We start from the raw sequence: 23348 nt of genomic DNA on the forward strand, positions 1-23348 counted from the left end.
GACAGAGTGAGGGCCAAGCAGTTGAGAGAGCCATGGGCAAGAGGCAGACAGAGAAACAGAGAGGGCTGGGGTATGGCAGAAGAGAGCAGAAGAGGGAAGAAGCTGGTAGAAATGTGGATATAATAATGATAATAATAATGGTATTTGTTTAGCACTTACATGTGTCAAGCACTGTTCGAAGCACTGGGGTAGATACAAGGTAATCAGGTTGTCCCACGTGGTGCTCACAATCTATATCCCCATTTTACAGATGAGGTAACTGATGCACAGAGAAGTTAAGTGGCTTGCCCGAGGTCACAGAGCAGGCAAGTGGTGGAGTAGAGATTAGAACCCACGTCCTCTGACTCCCAAGCCCGTGCTCTTTCCACTAAGCCACTCTGCTTCTCATTGGTCATGCAGTTTGGGGGGGTCCTGGACCTCTGATGGACTGGGGATATCTCAGCAAGAGATTTGGGAATCCCTGCCCACCATGGACATGGACTGGCTTGGCCCCACTCACCCCCAAATCTTCTCCTATGATGGCTGGGAACAACCCCAAATTTGCCCTCACTGAAACCCGCAGCCCTCCAAGAGGGCTCTTTCAGCTGACACACTGCATCCTGCCTCTTCCAAGAAACCTGAAAGGAATTTCAGTTTTCCAAAGGCTGGGAAGCCTGGGACAGTCTGAAGGAGATGTTTGGATGTGGTTTCCCGAAAGTTAGAAAATGAGGTGAGCTTCTCTGAGCCACCAAATGGAAAGAAGTTTCCATAAACAATAAACAGAAGACCTGCATTCTGGAAAATGACGGCGGCCTCACATTTCAGCAAGAGCTCAAGAGCCAAATCTTAACAACTGCAGCAAGATCCAGGTGGTTGTTTATCATTCTTGTTCCATTCTTGACATTAGAACAGGACTTGTGAATTTTATTACCCTGCATTCGCTGGGAAAGACCATAAACTTCTAATAGACTTATAAAAAGTGACTGTAACCTTTTCAAAATTCCATCTTCCCACTAGATGAGCCCATTTTAACTTTTCCTCACATATTCCAGGTTCTCTGGAGCCCAACGAGATCGTTTACATTTTAACACCACCAGTATAGTTAGCCCTCGCTTTGAACTTGAACTCGATACCAACTACAGGTTTTCATTTACACTCTATGCCCCATCTGCTTTCTGAATCTATTTGCTTTTTCTCTTGTTCATTCATTCATTCAATCAATCATATTTATTGAGTGCTTACTGTGTGCAGACCACTGGACTAAGCGCTTGGGAAGTACAAGTTGGCAACATATAGAGATGGTCCCTACCCAACAGCGGCTCACAGTCTAGAAGGGGGAGACAGGCAACAAAACAAAACATGTGGACAGGAGCTAAATGCACATCATTAACAAAAGAAATAGAATAGTAAATATGTCCAAGTAAAATAAATAGAGTATTCCTTAAGAAGGCACCAAGGAAATATTGCTGGAGCGGAAATCTCCTACTCTCCAATCACCAAAAGTGGATTGCCTATCTGCTATCCATTGCAGAGGCCAATCTGCTTTCTTCTTGACATAGGGCATTGTTTCAATTGTTCAATTCCTTCCAGTCTTTCTCTAGGGTCCCCACTGGCCCAACGTAAAAGAAAGGCAATGCCTTTGGTTCTAAAGAACAAACTTTCTGTGGAAAATAGAACTTTAAGGGTATACAACTGTAAACTCCTGAAGGGCAGGAAATGTGTCTACCAACCAACTCTATTATATTGTACTCTCCCAAGCCCTATGTACTGTGCTCTGTACACTTTGCAAGCATAGCAAGTGCTTAACAAATAGTACGTCGCAGCACAGCTTAGTGGATAGAGCCCAGGCCTCGGACTCAGAAGGACCTGGGTTCTCATCCCGCCTCTGCCACTTGTCTGCTTGTGACCTTGGGCAAGTAACTTCATTTCTCTGTGCCTCAGTTACCTCATCTGTAAAATGGGGATTAAGAGTGTGAATCCATGTGGGAGGGACAGGGACTGTGTCCAATCAGATTGACTTATATCTACCTCAGGGCTTAGAATATTGCTTGGCATATAGTAAGCACTTAAAAAGTACCATAATCATTATTATTATTAATTATTATTATATGATATTACTGATATTGTTATGCTCAACATAGTATTTGTTAAGCACTCACTATTTGCCAAATGCTGTACTACAGGCTGGGGTAGATACAAGATAATCAGGTTGGACACAATCCCTGTGCCATAACCCATTCGTTTCTCAACTGGGAAGCAGTATGTCTTAGTGAAAAGAGCACAGGCCTAGGATTCAGAGGACCTGAGTTCTAATCCCATTTCCATCCCTTACCTGCTTTATGACCTTTGGCAAATCACTTAACTCATCTGGGCCTCACTTTCCTTATCTGTAAAATGGAGATTTATCAATACCCGTTCTACATCCTACTTATACTGTGAGCCCCATCTAGGATAGAGACTGTGTTTGACTTGATTATCCTCTATCTACCCAGAGTTTAGTGTAGTGCTTGGCCCAAAATAAGTACTTAACTAGTCTGCATATCACTATGTTTACTACAGTTATTATTATTGTGATGATTATTATTATTTACCTTTCCATTCCTAACCTTTCCCCAGGACCTCATTAGGAAACGTACATGCAATCTCCAAGCTCAAAGCCACTCATTCCCTCTGAGATGCCCTGAATTTCAAGACAAATGTGTCATGGAGGATACAAGTAGGAGCTTGCAAGTAGCAGCATGGCCTAGTGGATAAATCACAGGCCTGGAGTCAGAAGGACCTGTGTTCTAATCCCAGCGCTGCCACTTGTCTGCTATGTCAGCTTGGGCAAAACACTTTATTTCTCTATGCCTCAGTTACCTCATCTGTAAAATGGGGGTGAAAATTGTAAGCCCCAAGTGGGACCTGGACTGTGGTGAACTTGATTAGCTTGTATCTACTCCAGCGCTTAGTACAGGGCCTGGAACATAGTAAACACTTAAGAAATGACATTACCAAAAAAAAGTCCAGCTAGAGGATTTCTATTGTTTTCCCCTGAACTTCCCAGCTCTGTGGCAACATCAATCAATCATATTTATTGAGTGATGACTGTGTGCAGAGCACTGTACCAAGTTCTTGAGAGAATATACAACAGTAGAATTGGTCGACCCGCTCCCTGCTCACAATGAGCTCCCTGTCTGGAAGGGGAGACAGACATTAATAAAAATAAATTATGGACATGCACATAGGTGCTGTGGGGCTGAGGGGTGTGTGAATAAAGGGTGAAAATCCAAGTACAAGGGTGATGCAGAAAGCAGTAGAAGAAGAGGAAATGAGGACTTATTTGGGGAAGGCCTCTTGGAAAAGACATGCTTGTAATAAGATTTTAATGGTGGGGAGCATGGACGTCTGTCAGTTATGAAGAGAAAGAGCGTTCCAGGCTAAAGGCAGGATGTGGGAAAGAGGCAGACCTCAACACAGACTAGATGAAGGTACAGCAAGGCTGGGTTGAAGTAGGAGAGCAGCAAGGTGAGGAAGGAGGGAGATATGTGATTGATTGCTTTAAAGCCGATGGTAAGGCGTTTTTGTTTGGGCAGCCATTGGAGGTTCTTGAGGAGTGGGGAAGCATGGAATGAATGTTTTTGTAGAAAAATGATCCAGGCAAGCAGAGTGAAGTATTGACTGGAGTGGGGAGAGACAGGTGGCAGGGAGGTCAGAAAGGAGGCTGATGCAGTAATCAAGGCTGGATAGGTTAAGTCCCCGGACTAACGTAGTAGCAATTTGGATGGAGAGGAAAGGGTGGATTTTAGTGATGTCATGAGGTTAAACCAACAGGATTTGTTAACAGATTGAATATGTGGGTTGAAGAAGAGAGATTAGTCTAAGATAATGTCAATCGTATGGGCTTGTGAGACAGGGAGGATGGTGGTGCTGTCTACAGTGGTGGGAAAGTCAGAGGGAGGAAAGTGTTTGGGTGGGAAGATAAGGACTTCTGTATACTGTAACATCTGGAACAGAAGTAGATTAGATGAGTCTGACAGAACTTGTCCTTCATTCACTCATGCTAGTTTTTCCTGTTTCCTATCTGAGAGTTGGCTTTGTCCTTTCTTTTTTTAAAAAAAACCAAAATGGTATTTGTTAAGTGCTTACTATGGGCCAGGCACTGTACTAAGGGTTGGGGTAGATAGAAGCCAACTGGCAAATTGGTTTGGATACAGTCCCTGTCCCACATGGGGCTCACAATCTTAATCCCCAATTTACAGATGAGAGAACTGAGGTACAGAGAACTGAAGTGACTTGCCAAGGCCACACAGCCGATAAGTGGTGAAGCCAGGATTAGAACTCACATCCTTCTGACTCCCAGGCCCATACTCTATCCACAGGGCTACACTACTTCTCAATGATCAATGTTTTTCAGTGATCACTGATCAGACAGGCAAGAGGTCAAAGAAGGATATGACTTTATTAAAGCCCTAACAGCCTTGTTGAGGGAGACCTCTGGTCAGGTGGGCAAATGTTTCCAAACCTAGTGGAAAGAGGCCAGGCCTGGGGAGCAGAGGACTCAGGCTCTAATCCCGGCTCCACCGCTTCCCTGCTGCGTGAACTTGGATAAGTCCCTTCACTTCTCTTTGCCTTAGTTTCCTCATCTGTAAAATGTGAATTTGATACCGACTCTCCCTCCCTCTTATACTGTGATCCCTGTTTGGGAAGGAGACTGTGTCTGACTTGATTATCCTGTATCTACCCCAGTGTTTAGTTCAGGGCTTGGCACATAGTAAGTGCTTAACAAATACTACTATTATTATTATTGCTATTGATAATTACTGGGCAGGACCACAGTCATGTCAGAGGGTGGAGGAGGGAGTGGGAAAGAAGAAGGAGGAGCTCTGTGTCTGTTATAATCCTGTCAGCTTCTCCCCTCTTCCACCTCAGACACCAGCACCAGAGACAAAAACGCCTCCTTTTTTGGGGTTGGCTTTTTGGGCCAGTGTGCTGGAGGTTTGAATTTTCAACTTATCACAGTGATTGGATAAAAAGACTTCTCGAAGGACTGTGAAAGGGGAAATAATTATTGCTGAGTGAGATTAGACTCCTCTGTTCTTGCTTCTGATTTAAAAAGAGGGCAGTGTAACCCAGGCAAATCACAGACACATGGTATAGTGATATCATAGGTGCCATTTTGAAGAAGTAGGTACTTCTCCCTGACCCCCCCGGTGCTCACTTGAGAGCTGCTGAGCGTATGAACTCGGGCAACGCTTCTGAGCTGTGGAAGCTCACAGCAGCAGTTTTAGAGGAGGGAGGCTCAGCACTGAAAATTAAAATAACTGGACAAACGGGAGGTTGGTATCCTATCAGACCTGAAGACCGACCAGTTGTAAATGGATTTCCAGGTTCACAACCAGACAAATAGCTATACTGAGTAGGAGGGACCCAAGGAACTGAAAGCCAAATTCGCCTGTCACAGATATTTTGACCATCTCCCCCAAGCATAACGTGAACCATCAAAATGATTAAAATGTGTTTCAGAAGACAGCTAATGAACAGCTGAGACTATGGCAAAGTGAAATCTAGAGGAGCAAAATCTTCTCTAAGAAGCAATTGTAAAATTTCTCTCATTGAAGGAGTTTCAATGGGAACAGATAGAAATTGAGAATCTGATCAGCTGCCAGGCTACAAATAAGTCACTAGTTAAAGATTCACCCAGGAAATACAAATCCCCCAAAAGACTATTAATTAGGCTCTTCCACAGAGATATGTGACAGTTTGTTAATATTCAGTCAAGGGGATTCACCCATCCATAGTGTGAAGGGACTGGGGGAATGGAAATTAGTCCCAGCAATCTTTTCCTGCCTGAAGTACCCTAGTCTTTAGCTATGGGCAAAAAAAAACCCCCAGAATTCCTTGGGGCTTTGGAATCTTCCAAGAGGAATCGGCTCTATTTAATGGGAGCATTAGTCGGATTACAATGCTCACTAGAAGGCTTGAGGTGAGATGTCCAGACTCTCTCTGACACTAGCATTGTTTTTCTCTCCTCCAAATGGCTTCAGCTCCCATAAAGGCCTGGCCCTGTACATATGCTCAAGATAAGCAAGGTTTGGGTTGAAAAGCTTATTTTAATCAATCAATGGTATTTATTGAGCCTTTACTGTGTACAGAGCACTGTACTAAGTGCTTGGGAAAGTACAATACCACACAGTTGATAGGTGTGAACCCTGCTGCAAGGAGTTTGCAGTCTTCAGTGCTTATCTTGATAAACATACTTATCCTGATTCTCCAGGTTAAAACCTAAAATGGCTTCAGCTTAACTCTAGCCTCTCTACTATCTGGTCTTCCTTTTGTCCTCACAGCATCACTGGGCTTTAAGGGGAAACAGCTATTCTTGTCCCCATTTTACAGTTGAAGAAACTGAGGCATAGTGAGAGCAAAGCATTCTACCACCTTCCCAACTCTCAGATTGATGGGCTAACATTATTCATTCATTGAATCGTATTTATTGAGTGCTTACTGTGTGCAGAGCACTGTACTAACCGCTTGGGAAGTACAAGTTTGCAACATATAGAGATGGTCCCTACTCACCTCATAGCAGGGTCTGGAGTTCTTTGTGGTGTCTGTCTCCCCTAATGTATTGTAATTGCCTTGAGGGATCGGGTCTACTTGCCCTATTGTACTCTCCCAAGCACTCAGAACAGGGCTCTGCACAGAATAAGGGCTCAATAAATAACACTTCCTGATGTTATTTACATTTTGAAATCTCCTAAAAAGGACTCCGGTTTCATCTTGGACTTCGATTGCGGAAGTCAGTGTAAGAGAGCCAGGGGCCGGACCATTTCACAGCTCACGCCTGCTAGAATTTCACACCGTATTTATGGCCTGGACAGATGGAGGTGACAGCTGACTGCAGGGACTCAGCCTGTCTAGCCACTTCATGTGATGGGCAGTGAGAGGGGGGGATCATATTTAGGAGAAATTTGTATGAACATTTAAGAAAAAAAAATTCAGAGCAGAGAGGAGAAAGAAATGCTGATGCCTAAAATATAGCTGTGCTGCTAAGAGAGACACAAATCGTATTTAGGTTTTGAGCATTACATACCTGCAGCCATATCAGGCTAACCGTACTGGGGACATTAATCAAATCCAACCAAGTGCTAGTTAATAAATAACTGGGGGGAGGTTTTAGAGAGCGCTTTCCAAACATCCTGGTGATAACATGCCATTTAATTCCTCTCCCGGAAATTTGAACTGGAGACTACTTACCCATACTTTACATCAGGCAAATCCCAGTGGATATATCTATCAGGAAAATTATTAGATGCTGAACTATCCGTAACGGGCAGGGAATGTGTCTACCAAATCCGTTCAATTGTACTCTCCCAAGTGCTTAGTACAGGGCTCTGCATGCAGTAAGTGCTCAATAAATACAATTGATTGATCACAAGTAAGTCACTTCAGGAGCTTAAAATCCAACACAGGCAAACATCCAAAAGACCAGACAGACTACAGTTACAAATCCTCTAGGGGAGAATTTTAAGGCAAGAGCCTAGGATAAAATACACTTGTATTCCCAGTATGTTCAAACGTTCATACTTACATTTATGTGAGCATAGTGAGTACCACATTCTAGATAGGGCATGTCTTTTAAATTACATGTGCTTTTGCTACTTTCACATGACTATTCTGATACAGGACCAAATAACAAATTACTGCACCTCTATACCTTTTATTTTTCCAAGGTGCTCTTTTATCACCCTCTCATTTTGTCTTTACAACATGAACTGTAAACCAGCAGAAGCAACTATTTTATTCCCATTTTACAGGTGAGAAACTGAGGCAGAGGGAAGTTAAGTGACTTGCCTAAGATCAAATGGCAGGTCAGTGGCAGTGCTTGGACTAGAAGCCACAGATATCCTAAGTCACTATCAGCAGTCTAGCTCTTTCCCCTAGACAAGGCAGTCTGTTTTGAAACAATCCAAATCAGTCTGAACTGATTTCTGAACTAATTATCGTCAGGCAAAACAAGGAAAGACATAGAAATTGATCCATAAAAATCTTTATCTTATGAAATTGCACAGCTAACTGCATCTGAGCATCCCAAATGTTTGAAATAAATCCATAGCTATTTGTATGCTCAGGATAATTTCTGGGTGGCAAAGATCAACTTGCATGATAAAAGATGCCTTCATCAATTTTACATCTAATAAATGTAATCTGCTCCCAAATGTATCTTTCCTGTACAATTTCTCAAGATACTTCTTGGAGTAAAATGAAATAATGAGATTACGGTTTACATATCTGAAGATGAGCAGGTCTCATGACCAGTGATCCCAATGAATTACCCCCATAAATTGGAGGAAAGAAGAATAGAGTTCATAAATTAAAAACAGGAATGTAAATAAATATCTTCCCACATGATTCTCTAAGAAGAGACAGAAAGACAGAAGGGAAAAAAAAGGAATAGGAGGAGCGATGGATAATCTCAAACAAGAAATGAATTCTGGCATATTTTACTCATACAAAACACGCACCTGTTTCCAGGAGAGGCATCATCATCATGGCTAAAATCTGATTCAAACTATTCAAGAATATGATAGCGAGAGAACAGAGGGCTGGTTTTCTGAGTGGAAGAGAGTGAAATGGCTTCCTTACCGCCTCCACTTCTGCAGGGTCATACCAGACATTGATGTATGGGTGTTGCAAAGCTTCATCCACCGATATCCTTTTGGCAGGGTCAATCACCAGCATTTTGGACAGAAGATCCCGGGCTTGGCTGGCTGAAACCACAACAAGCAGAGAAACAAAATCAGTCCAAGGCAGAAAGTTTGGCTGGTAAGAGGGCGAATCGCCAATGGGTATGGACAGCACTTGTACATATCTGTACAGATTTATTACTTTATTTTACTTGTACATATTTACTACTCTACTTATTTTGTTAATGGTAAAGCAGTTTCTAAACTAAAAACTGGGGGACTGTGGTAAAGCATAAGCCCTGGATTGTCTCCATCTCTGAGGAGGGAACTAGTACAGGGGGGCTCAGGGTATAGAGGTGCTTCTGGAAGATCATTGGGGAAGCAGCATGGCTCAGTGGAAAGAGCACGGGCTTTGGAGTCAGAGGTCAGGGGCTCAAATCCCACCTCTGCCAATTATCAGCTGGGTGACTTTGGGCAAGTCACTTAACTTCTCTGTGCCTCAGTTACCTCATCTGTAAAATGGGATTAAGACTGTGAGCCCCCTTGGGGCAACCTGATCACCTTGCAACCTCCCCAGTGCTTAGAACGGTACTTTGCACATAGTAAGTGCTTAATAAATGCCATTATTATTATTATGTCCATATAGCTATAATTCGAATTTATTCTGACGGTTTTGACACCTGTCTAGATGTTTTGTTGTCTGTCTCCCCCTTCTAGACTGTGAGCCCACTGTTGGGTAGGGACCATCTCTATATGTTGCCGACTTGTATTTCCCAAGCGCTTAGTACAATGCTCTGTACACAATAAGCCCTCAATAAATATGACTGAATGAATGAATGAAAACAAGAACCTTCACTGCTACACAAACCAAAGCCCTGGGTCTTTTGTGGGAAAAGACAGGTATTTCCTGTTTTCCCATGCCTTCAGCTATAAAGGTGTTGTTTTCTGGGGCTGGGAAGCCCTGAGTTGTCACAGGAGTGTTTCATTATGTGGATTTTGAAAACTATGTTACAGCCAGAAATTAGTCAAAGCGGGAAAAGTCTGGATGGAAAGAAATTTTGGTCTGCTGAGTTTCAACTATTTGACTATCAATATGGAAGCAGTGTGGTCTAGTGGAAAGAGCCCAGGCTTGTGAGTTAGAGGACCTGGGTTCTAATCTCAGCTCTGCCACCTTTCCACTATGGTCTCTTGAGCAAGTCCCTTTGCTTCTCTGTATCTCAGTTACCTCATCTGTAAAATGGGGATTAAGACTGTGAGCCCTATGTGAGACAGGGACTGTGTGTCCGGGCCAATTGTCTTGTATCTACGTACATATGTATGTATCTATGTGCTTGGCACATAGAAAGCACTTAAATACCATTAAAAAAAAGGCTGATACAGGAGTCTGAGTACCAGCTGGGAATCCTAGAAATCTCATCCTCAGTCTGCTACCAATGCAGGGAACGTAGGGGGGAAAAATCAATTAATTTCAGTGTTTCCCCTCTTCATCTGTTCAAAGGAGTTCTTGTTACTCATCTAGCCCTGGCAACATCTCATGGATATAGAAAAATCACCTCAACATGCAAATGTGATGATTGACTCTTTTTGGTGAATGTTATTTCCACAAATCTAAGCATTAACATAACTAGAAAATGATCAACTGTTTTTATCTTTTTCTCCTTCATGAAAAGGAATAAATTTCACTTAATTCTCTGTGAGGAAATTCCTTGAGATTTACATTTTAAAGACTAGGAAATAGCAGGATTTGGAGAAATGCCCTAGGTTTCAGAGATGGTTCTCAGAGAGTAAATGTCTCCCTATCCTCTCTTCACAAAAGCCAAGTCCTTATTTTCCCTTCTTACGCTCTCCCTGCTAAAACTTCAGCATTCATTTAATCATCTAATCAAACAATTGAATTTACCACTTTGATTGCTATAATGTTAATACAAGGAAGTATTTCTCAAGGAAACTATCTTTTAAAAGGTGCATGCTTAATATGTGTCAGGCACTGTACTAAGCCCTGGGGTAGGTACAAGATAAACCAGGTTGGGCACAGTCCCTGTCCTATTTAGGTCTCAAGTCTTAATACCCATTTTACAGATCCAGTAATTGAGGCACAGAGAAATAAAGTGACTTGCCCAAAGTCACACAAAAGATAAGTGGTGGAGCTGGGATTAAAACCCAGGTCCTCTGACTTCCAGGCCCATGCTCTTTCAACTAGACCATGCTGCTTCTCAGTATGAAGTTCTTTGTTCATTGCCAAACAAGTATTCTAATCGACTTAGCTACGTTCCATATTCGTTTTGATTTCTCATGGGAAGTAAAGAGTCTTATAATGGGAACAAAGTTTACTGGCTCAATTTGTCAGATATCAATTTGTAATAATGAAATCACATGGCAAAACAGAAGCAGGAGAGCAGTCCCTAGATTAATGGTTACGTTGGCTGATAAAATTAATGTTACAGAAAAGAGAGAAGGAAGACTTTATTTCACCAATCAACCATTCATCTTCCTACCTTCTAACCAAAAGTCAATTTATAAAAACACAATATAGCCAAGAAGTGCTTTCTCAGACTCTCTTTCTTTCTTCCATTTGATTCAGAGACACATATCTCTGACTGGGCAGACAATATAGATTTCCCTATTTGTCTGGGACCAAGAATTCCCTCAGTTCCAAACACAACTGTATTTTCATTTCCTGCTTCCAAGTCATGATCCCACCTAGAGGGGCCATCCTGCTGATTTATCCCTCTGGGAATTAGGACAAGATTGAGCTGGGACTACCTTCCTACCCTCCTTCCAACAGTGGTATAAAACATCCCAAAAATGTGGGTGCCCATTTTGGGAGACCTCAAGTGCTGGAGACCCCACAACCTCCCAGTGATTCAGCACCATGTAACAGTATAGAAATTCTTCTTGTCTAATCAAATCCCATCTCTCTCCAACTTTAGTTTCAACTTAATTCTTCTTTTCCAGAGAGAACTGTGCTCTTGGAGAACTGGTCAATGGGCAGCCCACAAAGACATCTCAGAGAGGTAAAGGTAGGTATTGAATCACCTGTAAACCTTCACTTCTTCAGGCTAACAAGCCTGAATTCCTTGAATGGCTCTGCAGAGGATATGTTTTCCATCCCCTCAATCAATCATATTTATTGAGTACTTACAGGGTGCAGTGTACAGTACTAAGTGCTTGGGAGAGTACAATATAACAGATTTGATAGACAGGTTCCCTGCTCACAACAAGCTTACAGTCTAGAAGGGGAAGCAGACATTAATATGTAGAAGCAGTGTGGTATAGTGGATAAGGCACCAGCCTGGAAGTCAGAAGGACCTGAGTTCTAATCCCGGCTCTGCCACTTGTCTGCTGTGTGACCTTAGGCAAGTCATTTGGTGTGTGATTGCAAGCTTGACCAGTTTAGCATTATTTTCAGATAGAATGACCATGAACCTATTTTGCTCAACAAAATAATAACAACAATAATAATAATAATAAAGGCATTTATTAAGTGCTTACTATGTGCAAAGCACTGTTCTAAGCACTGGTGAGGTTACAAGGTGATCAGGTTGTCCCACAGGGGGCTCACAGTCTTAATCCCCATTTTACAGATGAGGTAACTGAGGCTCAGAGAAGTTAAGTGACTTGCCCAAAGTCACACAGCTGACAGTTGGCAGAGCCAAGGTTTGAACCCATGACGTCTGACTCCAAAGCCCGTGCTCTTTCCACTGAGCCACGCTGACCCCAAATCCCTGCTAATGACAACTCTTGACCACCTGTGCATTCCTAAAGTACTGAAATAGAAACGATTGTTTCTCACTAGCTGGCTTTGAGAGTATCATGTATAGCTATTTAGCTGGTGGTATAGGCAACAAAAACAATTAATCTGGTCCTGTGACCTGGAAGTTTGGAAACGCCAAACACTCTATCCATCTTAACAGAAGATCCCAGACCTCTGAGACATTGTATTTTCATAGCCGGGAGTCCTGAATTTTCTCCTTTTAAAAAATTGTACAACAGCCTTTGAATAGATTCGGCAGGTAACTCCCTTTAAAAAGAGAAAGTTGGATGTTTTAAAAAATTCTAGTGTGCTGAAGCTGCACTACTGCTACAGCTAGAATCTAAAATCATGCAAGCAAGAGAAGATTCAGAGCCATTAAAATTATAGTCCAAAAAGGAAATTGAAAATATTACCAGGGAGTCTTTTTTCAAGTCTGGAAATATTTTCTGCATAAGGTGCCCATTAGAGTGAAGAATGCCCAAGACACTCTATTCTCATTTTGAAAATAAATGAAACATTCCAGACATATGAAATTGCCAAAAGACTGTTCTGCATCCCTCAAATTTGCATTGTGTTTCAAATTAGAAAACTCAAGACAATTATTTTAGGCAGAAAGTGAGCTAGAAAGATGATTTCTTGTTGTGCCTCCTAGTTACCCTATGAACCTCCGGAAGGGCCCGATGCTTGGCACATAGTAAGCACTTAGTAAATGCCACCATTATTATTATCCTCTGTCTCTCCCAGCACTTAGTAAGTGCTTAAGAAATACTGCAATTATGATGATGATTTAAGTCAAAGTTGGGGAGTGACAGCTTTTGAACCTTTTCCACCTGCAATAGGACATTGTTTCCTGGTACGTACCTTTGAGTTTATTGTGCTCTGAGTCAGCTGGGAAGAGGGAGTCAGGAAAGAGCTTGGGGAAAGTCAGACCTGCATACTTAGGCCTGTTCTCAACATAATTTCTCACTGTGGGTTGCAACTTCTTCATAAACTCTGGGCAAGGTGTTCCTAGTTGTTCAATGACTTTGTTCCACTGGTCGATATCTGAGGAGTATATAGTTAAGGAAAGAAACAAAAATGCAGCCTACAACCTATTAACTTCCACCTGGTCAGGTACCCGACTTCTCTCAAATTTCACTAACTTGTTCATCATCAAAGCATGAGACTATGGGGTGAGACCCTCTTCTAGCATGTGTTGGCCTGAAAATGCCCCCAATTTAATATTTTTGATGCTTCTACTTTAGCTCTTATCTTCTTCTGAGGGGTCTACAGTGCTGAGTACAATCTATGAGATAAAGGATTGTTTCCATGACTTTTTCTTTATGGGAAATTCCACATGTAAAGACAGGTTATATCAAGTCCTAAAGAATTATTGCTCTCAAAGGACATTTAGAAATCTTCATTAACATTTCATTTCACCACCCTAACTGATCTTTTACAAATAACAGATAACTTTCACACTTGGACATTTTCGTTTTAAACTCCAAGTTTGGGAGAAATTGAACCATGGATGGAAACCAAGATTTTGTTGGGTCCATGGAGTGTAGGAGTATTATTGACAGGCAAAAATCACATTTGTTAGTATTAGGATATTTCTGGATCCTTAGAAATGCAAACCATCTGTTTCAGAATAACTTACCTGCATGTCATTTTCGAGATACTGGTAGCGTGTGTTAGAAAGGAAACTAGTTATGAGTTTTTGAAGATTATCTTAAATCCAAGAATCCTACGGCACCAGGGATTTGAAATTTCACCCATTAAGGCTGCAAAGTTGAATGCTCAAGTCTTCTGTTAGAGTTCAAACAAATACACTTTGACTTACCATTTACCTCTCCTTGGGTGATACCACTTTCAAAAGCAAAGACTATGAGAAATACATAGCTGTACTTGCTTAGAACTTCTATTGTTAAAAATGCAATACTACCATGCCACCTAAGCCAGTGATTACACACATTCCTATAACACTTCATACAGGTAAACCCCATGATATAGCCCTGTTATGGCCCTCAAAAATATGGATTATTTTTACAGCTACATCGTGGGCTTCACTTACCCACAGATGTACATGTTATAAATTGGGGTCAGTTTACCATACCTGGAAAAAATGATACAGAATTTATGTACTGCATATATTGTTACATGAGGCATCATTAAACTACGGTTTAATGTCTGTCAAAAAAATTGCGAGCCTAATATCCTGCCGCTGACTCACCAAGGAGTTGCAGTATGATTATGAATGTTTCCAGAGGCTGCAAAAGCAGAAGCTGTGTTCTGCTGACTGGAGTGGTGTCTTTTCCACTTGAGCAAGAAAAGCCTCCAATTGAGAGTAAACAGCCACCTTCTTCTTGTCTCTATAAAGAAAACCTGTAGCAGGCCAGCTTTTTCTCTCTTTAAAGTTAATGCAAGACTTCTTAATTGCAATAGTATAGCTGGTAAGGGAGAGTCCATAATTGTTTCAACTGCTTTGGCATGGATCAATGATGCTTTGAAATGTCGAAGTGTCAGACAATCATAGAGGTATCTCCATGTTGCGTATCTCTTGGGAGAGAGAAGCAGCGTGGAAAGAGCAGGGGCCTGGAAGTCAGAGGACCTGGATTCTAATCCCAGCTTTGCTAAAAGTCTGCTGTGTGACCTTGGGCAAGTGACTCAACTTCTCAGTACCTCAGTTTCCTCAACTGTAAAGTGGAATTCAATCTTACTGCCTCCTACTTAGACTGTGAGCCCCATGTGGGACAGGGACTTTGTTCAACCTAATTTATATCTACTCCAGTGCTTTTAACAGTGCTTGACCCAGAGTAACCGCTTAACAAATACAATAAAAGAAAAAGGTAAGCCTGCATTAATCCATAAAGGGAGTCAGATGAAGACATTTCCATCCAGGGCTGATCTTAGACAAATAAGATAGTTGTGAGCAGGGAATGTGTCTGTTTATCTTTGTATTGTACTCTCCCAAGAGCTTAGTACAGTGCTCTGCACATGGTAAGAGCTCAATAAATATGACGGAATGAATGAATAAGCTCCACTTTACCAGTAGCATGATGAAGAATGAAGAACTATTGCAGGGTGCTTTATCTCATAGCAGAAGCTTTCAGTAACCAAATACGTTTTCAGGGCTTCCAATATCTTTCAAAAGTCACCCACTTGCACTCTTCCTTAATACTAAATTTCTAAATAACAAATTTCCTTCTTTTCAGCTCATTTCCAGGGGGAAGCTTTCCAGACATTCTGGAATTGACTAAACCGCAAAGAAATACTTGCTTTCACTTAGAAACGGAAGGCCCATCTATTCATGAATAACTTCCAAAAATTGGAATCTTAAATCTTCACATAGTAAGGGATTTTCCGTCAAAGGATCAGATTCCCAGTACTGAAAATTTAGAATTTAACATACGTTAGTGAGAGCAAAGGTTTTGGGGTTTTTTTTTTCCTTGCCCTAGTCCTGACACACGGTATAAGGTATCCGGGTCAATCAATCAACGGTACTTACTGAGTGCTTACTGTTCAGAGCATTGTACTAAAGTGTTTGGAAAGTACAGTACAAAACAGGAGACATAGGTGATCCCAGTTCAGAAGGCATTTACAGAATGGAGGGGAGACAGAAATTAAAATAAGTTACAGATGGGCATGTGCAGTAATCTCTGTGGGGCCCAGGGATGGGTGAATATCAGTGTGCTTAAAAGGAACAGGCTTGTTATTCTCTTGCTAACATCACCTTCATTTGCCTGGGATGCCTCATGCCCTTTCAAAGAAATGTCATTTTGATTTCATAGGCAGAAGATCATGACTAAAGGAGAAAAAACATGGGTGGATTATTAAAAACAAGTTCTGATTTTCATTCCTTAATAAAAACTGAGAAAAAGAGAATTTATAGTTGATGTGTACCATAAGACTATTATCCTTATTCTTTCCTTTGGTAGGTGGTGGGAATATAGATTTCCAGACTGTTATTTAGGTTCAATTAGATAATTAATTAGCGATGTGATTTTTCTCCTGGAGGTTTTCAGATCCATCCCCCTGACATTTCTCTGCACATGCATCCATTTTGAATACTATTATTCTATCCTACCACATGGCTGGAAGTTTTCATGAGAACACCTATCTGCTGTTACATAGCAGGGATGCAGTGTGGCCTAGTGGAAACAGCATAAGCCTAGGCGCTCTTAATCCCAGCTCTGTCACTTGATCGTTGTGTGACTTAAGGAAACTCACTTAACTTCCTGTACATCAGTAGGAATAGGAATCCGTTAAATGGGGATTTTATTTTCCCTCACGCTTAAACTATGGGCCCCATGTGGGATGGGCACTGTATCTGACCTGATTGTCTTATATCTAACTTCAGCGCTTAGTATAGTATTTGGAACCTAATAAGTACTTAACAAATACCACCATTATTATTAGAAACTTCCATTGCCTGCTTGGATAACCATTTGATCTGCAATACTAAAGTTACGGCTGTCCTCCTGTCTGAATCCCAGGTTCAGGGAGGAACTACCCTTTAAACTGAAAGCTCATTCATTCATTCAGCTGTATTTATTGAGTGCTTACTGTGTGCAGGGCACTGTACTAAGCGCTTAGAAGAGTACAATATAATAGTAAACAGACACATTCCCTGCCCACAACATGCATACAGTCTAGAAGGGGAAGAAACTCCTTGTGGACAGGGAACGTGTCTGCCAACTCTTGTACTGTACCTACCAAGCACTTAGTACAGTGCCCTGCATACAGTAAGAGCTTAATAAATACCATTAATAATGAATGGAATGAAATTTCACATATTAATTACCTTCAAGATCCAGGTGTCCAGCTAAGGGAACCAATAGGAGTCATCCCATCTTGTGCTTCATTACTGATGAAGTCATTCATTCCAGACAGGAAAAATCAAAATGGCACTGCTAATGAAAGCAAATCTGCACATTCTAGCAAAGGGATTCATATCTAATGATTCCAGAAATACACCCTGAAACCTGCACATGTGGCCTCGGGACCAATCTTAATCTGTTTTGTTTCTTGTTTTCATTTATAGTTCCCAATTATTCACCACCCCATAATTTGACAAGTTTTGGGCTATGTGAAACATAAGCTTAGGTATATCTTTAAATATCCTCTTTCATTACCATCAGTGAAACAGAGAAGCAGCATGGCTCAGTGGAAAGAGACGAGTTTTGGAGTCAGAGGTCATGGGTTCAAATCCCAGCTCCACCAATTGTCAGCTGTATGACTTTGAGCAAGTCACTTAACTTTTCTGTGCCTCAGTTACCTCATCTGTTAAATGGGGATTAAGACTGTGAGCCCCCCATGGGACAACCTGATCACCTTGTAACCTCACCAGTGCTTAGAACAGTGCTTTGCACATAGTAAGCACTTAATAAATGCCATTATTATTATTATTAAAACACAAGCAATGTGATAATGTTGATCACAAGACCTTTGCTATTAGGATAATTAGTCTTGGAGAAAAAAAGCACAGTGAAAAACATCTCATTCTCCATGAATATAATTTCTCAGAACTCCTCTGAAAACTTAATTTTAAAGACAAGCCTAAAAGAGGGAATGTTAAAGTAATGGCAAATAAAGATAAAATCTTTTAAAACCTGCCTGCAAGCTGGAACAATATTTGCCTTAAATGTCACCATCTCCTCTCATCAACTAATTTTTCCTGTCCCTTCCAGCAGCAGGACAGTTTTTACTGTCCTAATTCAGAGAGTTCATCTTTAATTTCCAAACTAAACTTCTGGATGCAGAACTCATGCTTTTAAACTGATGTATTGCATAGAGATTCCAGTATAACATCTAATTTATGGAAGCAGCTTGGCCTAGTGGAAAGGGATCAGGCCAGGGAGTCAAAGGACCTGGATTCTAATCCCAGCTCTGCCACTTGTCTGCTGTGTGACTTTGGGCAAATCACTTCACTTCTCTGTACTTCAGTTACCTCATCTGTGTAATGGAGACTAAAGCTGTGAGCTCCATACGGGACACGTACTGTGTCCCATATAATTATCTTCTGTGTACCCCAGTGTTTAGTACAGTGCTTTGCACATAGTGAGCACTTAAACACAATAAAGCAACAATACCAAAAACAAAAAAAATGACTGCAAAGCCATTGAAACTGGCCCTGGCTCTTGGGGACTTACATGTCTTGAGCAGCAGTGTTGCCTAATGGATAGAGCACAGGACTGGGAGTCAGAAGGGGTTCTAATCCCAGTCCTGCCACTTGTCTGCTGGGTGACTTTGGGCAAGTCACTTCACTTCTCTGTGCCTCAGTTCCCTCAGTTGTAAAATGGAGATTAAGAATGGGAACCCAATGTGGGACAGGGACTGTGTCCAAAATGATTAACTTCAATCTATCCCAGCACTTAGAACAGTGCTTGACAGATAGTAAGCGCTTAACAAATGTCACAATTATCATTGTCATTATTACACTTCAGCTATTGGACCAGAAAGAGCACCCAAAAATCTGGAGGAAAGACATTACCCTCCAAAATAATGGGGAGGGGGCATTTGCACATAAACTGCACTGTGGCATTGTGGGCATTTTCTTTATTTAACATGCTGTATGAAATCTGTTAAGGAACCAACAGACCCACAGTGTCTAATGGATGATTTATTGGAAAGGTAGTGCAAATTCCAACACCACCTAAAGGTCCAACTGAAAGGGGCCTTCTCTGATTGTGTGGTAGCAGCCAATTTGGGAAATGTAAAATAGAGAAAATGCTCATTGGCTTTACAAACTGTGGAGTATCTTTGCAGTTAAAGAAAAGGAGGAAAGAGACTAATCCGATTGTCAACACAAGGTCTGAAAATAAACCTTGCAGCACCAAACCCTTTAAATTCAAGCAAGCAAGAACCAATTAAACACCCATTCCCAAATTGCAAACAAAAGCTTACCAAGTTTATAGCCCTGCACTTAAAAAAGAAACATTATTTTACTTGATTAAAAAACATGGGGAAGGAAAAATGAGTTCCTTGAGATAGCAATAGTTAGCTTTTTAAATTTTTGCACATTCAGCCACAGTGGGTTTTTGCTGCATTAGAGAAGATAGCAGCACCCAAGGCAGGTGTTGCCAAGTGAAGTGGTTGAGGCTGCTCCCAGGAGCAGGGATGGGTGCTGACACAGAAACAGAAAAGCATGAACAATTTTTGCCCACGATTATAGCCTATTGGATCAAGCCTCTGTATTGGTTTCCCTGCCCCCAGCCTCTTCCCAATCTAATCTATATTCTATGCAGTTGACATGTGAATCATCTTCTTGAAGTTCTGTTCAGCCCCTATGAACCCTTCACTGACTTCCCATTTTCTTCCACCTCCAGTACAAACCTCTTAGTGTTGGCTTCAAGTTTTCCTCCAAATCTCCTCATCTTATATCTCATCACCTCCTTGACTCAAGCACTTAGAAGAGTGCTCTGCACACAGTAAGTGCTTAGTAAATACGATTGAATGAATGACTACCCACTCCTCACTCTGGATATCCCATCTCCATCCCCTCACCCATATACCCTCTCCCCGTCCCCATACCCCCTCCCCGCCCTACCTACTTCCCCTCCCCAAAGCACCTGTATTTAGGTTTGTACAGATTTATTACTCTATTTTACTTGTACATATTTACTATTCTATTTATTTTGTCAATGATGTGCATCTAGCTTTACCTCTATTTATTCTGATGACTTGACACCTGACCACGTTTTGTTTTGTTGTCTGTCTCCCCCTTCTAGACTGTGAGCCCGTTGTTGGGTAGGGACCATCTCTATATGTTGCCAACTTGTACTTCCCAAGCCCTTAGTAGAGTGCTCTGCACACAGTAAGCGCTCAATAAATATGAATTAATTAATTAATTCATTCATTCCATTGTATATGTTGAGCAGTTACTGTGTGCAAAGTCTTGTATTAAGCACTTGGGAGAGTATAACCTAACAATAGACACACTCCCTGCCCACAACAAGCTAACAGTCTAGAGGGGGAAAGAGACTAACATACATACATAAATACATTTTCAAATATTTGCTCCCCAAGACTGGAACTCCCTCCTTCCCTAAATCTATCAGTTCTAAAGCCCTCTCTTCCCACTGACTTTCTCAACACTATTATCCTCCCGATCTCATAAACCAGTTACTTTGGCATTATCCTTGACCCCACAATCTCTTCCAAACCTCATATTCCTGCCAAAATCTCCAGAATCTGCCCCTTCCACACATCTGAACTGTCACAATGCTGGCACTTGTCATCCTAATTTAACTACTGCATCAGCCTCCTTGCTGATCTCCCTGCCTTCAATCCATACTGCTCTACTTTCCTTAGCATTTTTTTTTAATGCTACTTTGGGCACATCTTCCCATTCCCCCCGTATTCCAAGCTCTCCTAAAATCTCATTACTTCCTATGAGGCTTCCTCACTTCATTGTCAACATCCCCCAGCATTTCTAAATCCATGTTTTCCAGCACATAGCAGCATGTCTGGCAAAAAGAGCATGGGCCTGGGAGTCAGAGGACCTGGGTTCCAATTCTTGGCTCTGTATGACCCTGGGAAAGTCACTTGACTTCTCAGGGCATCAGTTACCTCATCTATAAAATGTGGATTAAGTCTGTGAGCCCCACATGGGACAGGACCTGTAAGCTCCACTAGACTTTAAGCTCGTCCTTTAGACCTTAAACTTGTGTGGGCAGGGAATGAGTTTATTTTTATAGTGTACTCTCCCAGGTGCTTAGTACAGTGCTCTGCACACAGTAAGCCCTCAATAAATATGTTTGAATGAATGAATGATGGTGCCCAACCTGATTATTTTATATCTATTCCAATGCTTAGTACAGTGCCTGGCACATAGTAAGCACTCAAAAAGTACCGCAATTATGTTGAATTGGAGTTCCATGAGTGGGAATGAGGGAGTCAATAATAATAACAAATTTTTCTTCAATGCTATGTGCCAAGCACTGTACTGGGCACTGGGGTAGATAAAGCAGAGTCAGGTTGGATTCAGCCTCTGTCCCACGTGGGGATCACAGTCTACGGAGAAGGGCAAATTGGTACTGAATCCCCATTTTACAGCTGAATAAACTGAGCACGAAGAATTGACTCGGTCATCCAGCAGGCAAGTGGTGGAGCCAGGTTTGAAACCCAGGTCCTCTGACCCCCAGGCCTGTGCTCATTCCACTAGGCCCTACTTCTTCACATAGCTCTCTGAGGGAAATTTGGAATAAGATGTGTCAGCAGCAGGCTGAAGCACAGGGGCAAACGCAAGACAGCAGAACCTAACGGGTCAATGGCCGCTTGGAAGGATACGGTCACTGCCCGGAAACAACACGGCACCTTTAATCATTTCTCCCATGATGCACCCTACTGACCACATGTCAACTGAAAATAAAAATGAAGTGAAGGTAAACAAGAACACAGCAACGGAACGACAAATTAATGAAGGAGACATTTCCAGATGGGTCTCTGGCACTGGATCCTACGTTGCCTTGAGTATGCAAGACACCTGCCTCACTCCTTCTTTCCCCCAGTCATGGGGTAGTGATTTCAGTCAGCTACAAGGAGGAGCTTGGCCTGGGCTTCCTGAACCAACATTAGACAACTACCCACCGCTATCTACTCTATGTTAATGCTGCTTTGCAATTAGAATTAAACGATTAATTTGGTCTGTGATTAAAAAAAGGTCTCATTTGCATTCATTACACAGAATCAACCTCATCCGAACTGTAAATGAACGCCAGACTGTATGCTAATTCGAAAAGGTAAATCTGCTTTGCCATCATTCTCCTGAATCAAGAAGGAGGCCTATTTTATTGACTCTCAAACTGAGCCACCAAAGAAGGCCTTTCCTTTATCAAGGGTAGCCACTCCTGACTTAGGAGTGTTGGGAAGAGGCCTGGAGATGCAGATTTGGTGAGGAAGGAAAGTTGAGGAGTTCTCCCGACTGGGTTTTGATGAGTCCTGACAGAGCAGGCAGTTCCCGCTTCAAAAGCCTGCTCTTGATTTTGGGGGCATGTCTGCTGTAACACGAGTGGGGACTTGAAAATGGGGCTTCCCTGTAGTAACAGGTGTGTGAATCAGAGTACTAAGCACTTAGTAAAGTGCTCAGCATACAGTAAGTGCTCAATAAATACGATTGAACAAATGGGAGGCTGACACTCTCATCGTGGGATTGTTTTCAGGGGATCCGAATTCCAAATGGCATTAAATTTCAATCAGTGGAATTATTATGCACTTACTGTTTGCAGAGCACTGTACTAAGCACTTAATTATAATGGCGCACTTATTGCCAGTGGCCACTAGAAACGAAAACCAGAAAGCTGGAATATGGACAAAAAGGGAGATTTGGGGAAGGACCAGCTAGCGAGCAAAAAACAAATAAAATAAAAACCCACAACTCAAATATCCCTCTTCTTTTATCTCTGTACCCAGCTACCCTCACTGAATGACAGAAGAAGACATGCATCACTCCTGAAAAAGAAAAAAAGAGGAAATGGAGGATTGTGGGGGACAGAGGTGATGTGGAGAATGAAATGAATTTTCCTTTTGCTCCCCTATTTCACATGGCCCCAAATTGTTACTGAAATTTCTCATGAGAATGCTGTTATTGTGACAGTCTTATGGAACCAAGACCAAAGTTTCCATCTGTTTTACCTGAGAATATTAGAAACGTCAGCACTATTTGGAAATGGCTATTTCCTTGGCAGCAGTAAGCAAGCTGTGAATAGCAAACTGCTGTTGCTTTCATTTCAGTAAAGAGCATGCAAAAATATCAGCAGGGAAAGATAGAGCAAACAGTTGTATGTCCATTCATTATTAATGTGTTCCATATTAAGTGATGATTGCCTCAAGAGTAACTGGTGTTGGGAGATGCTTTGATTAAAGAACAAAATTAAAATTAAGCCCCTGGAAATTCCCTAAGTATGCATTTTAAAACTAAGGATACTTTATTGTACTATGTTTTCCAAGTCCTGTCTCACAGAAGTGCTCTC

General features: G+C 41.7%; 1 protein-coding gene and 1 long non-coding RNA gene across 8 annotated transcripts in view; one reads left to right on the forward strand and one right to left on the reverse strand.

The window, feature by feature from the left end:
- MAPK10 (mitogen-activated protein kinase 10) overlaps nucleotides 1-23348 on the reverse strand; it is a 148742-nt gene that overhangs the window by 12457 nt on the left and 112937 nt on the right. For all 7 annotated transcript variants that reach the window (XM_038769233.1, XM_038769236.1, XM_038769238.1 and 4 more), the window contains 2 exons: nucleotides 13258-13440; nucleotides 8602-8726 (listed from right to left, as the gene is read on the reverse strand). In XM_038769233.1, coding sequence (XP_038625161.1) covers nucleotides 8602-8726; nucleotides 13258-13440 — 308 coding nt within the window. The remainder of the gene's footprint in view (nucleotides 1-8601; nucleotides 8727-13257; nucleotides 13441-23348) is intronic.
- LOC119947645 lies at nucleotides 8685-22864 on the forward strand. Its single transcript, XR_005456510.1, has 5 exons — nucleotides 8685-8781; nucleotides 11598-11662; nucleotides 19704-19805; nucleotides 22064-22118; nucleotides 22789-22864. It is a non-coding gene; the product is annotated as an uncharacterized LOC119947645 (long non-coding RNA).

This window comes from Tachyglossus aculeatus, chromosome X5 (genome assembly GCF_015852505.1).
Source record: "Tachyglossus aculeatus isolate mTacAcu1 chromosome X5, mTacAcu1.pri, whole genome shotgun sequence".
In the NCBI taxonomy this organism is placed as follows: Eukaryota; Metazoa; Chordata; class Mammalia; order Monotremata; family Tachyglossidae; genus Tachyglossus; species Tachyglossus aculeatus.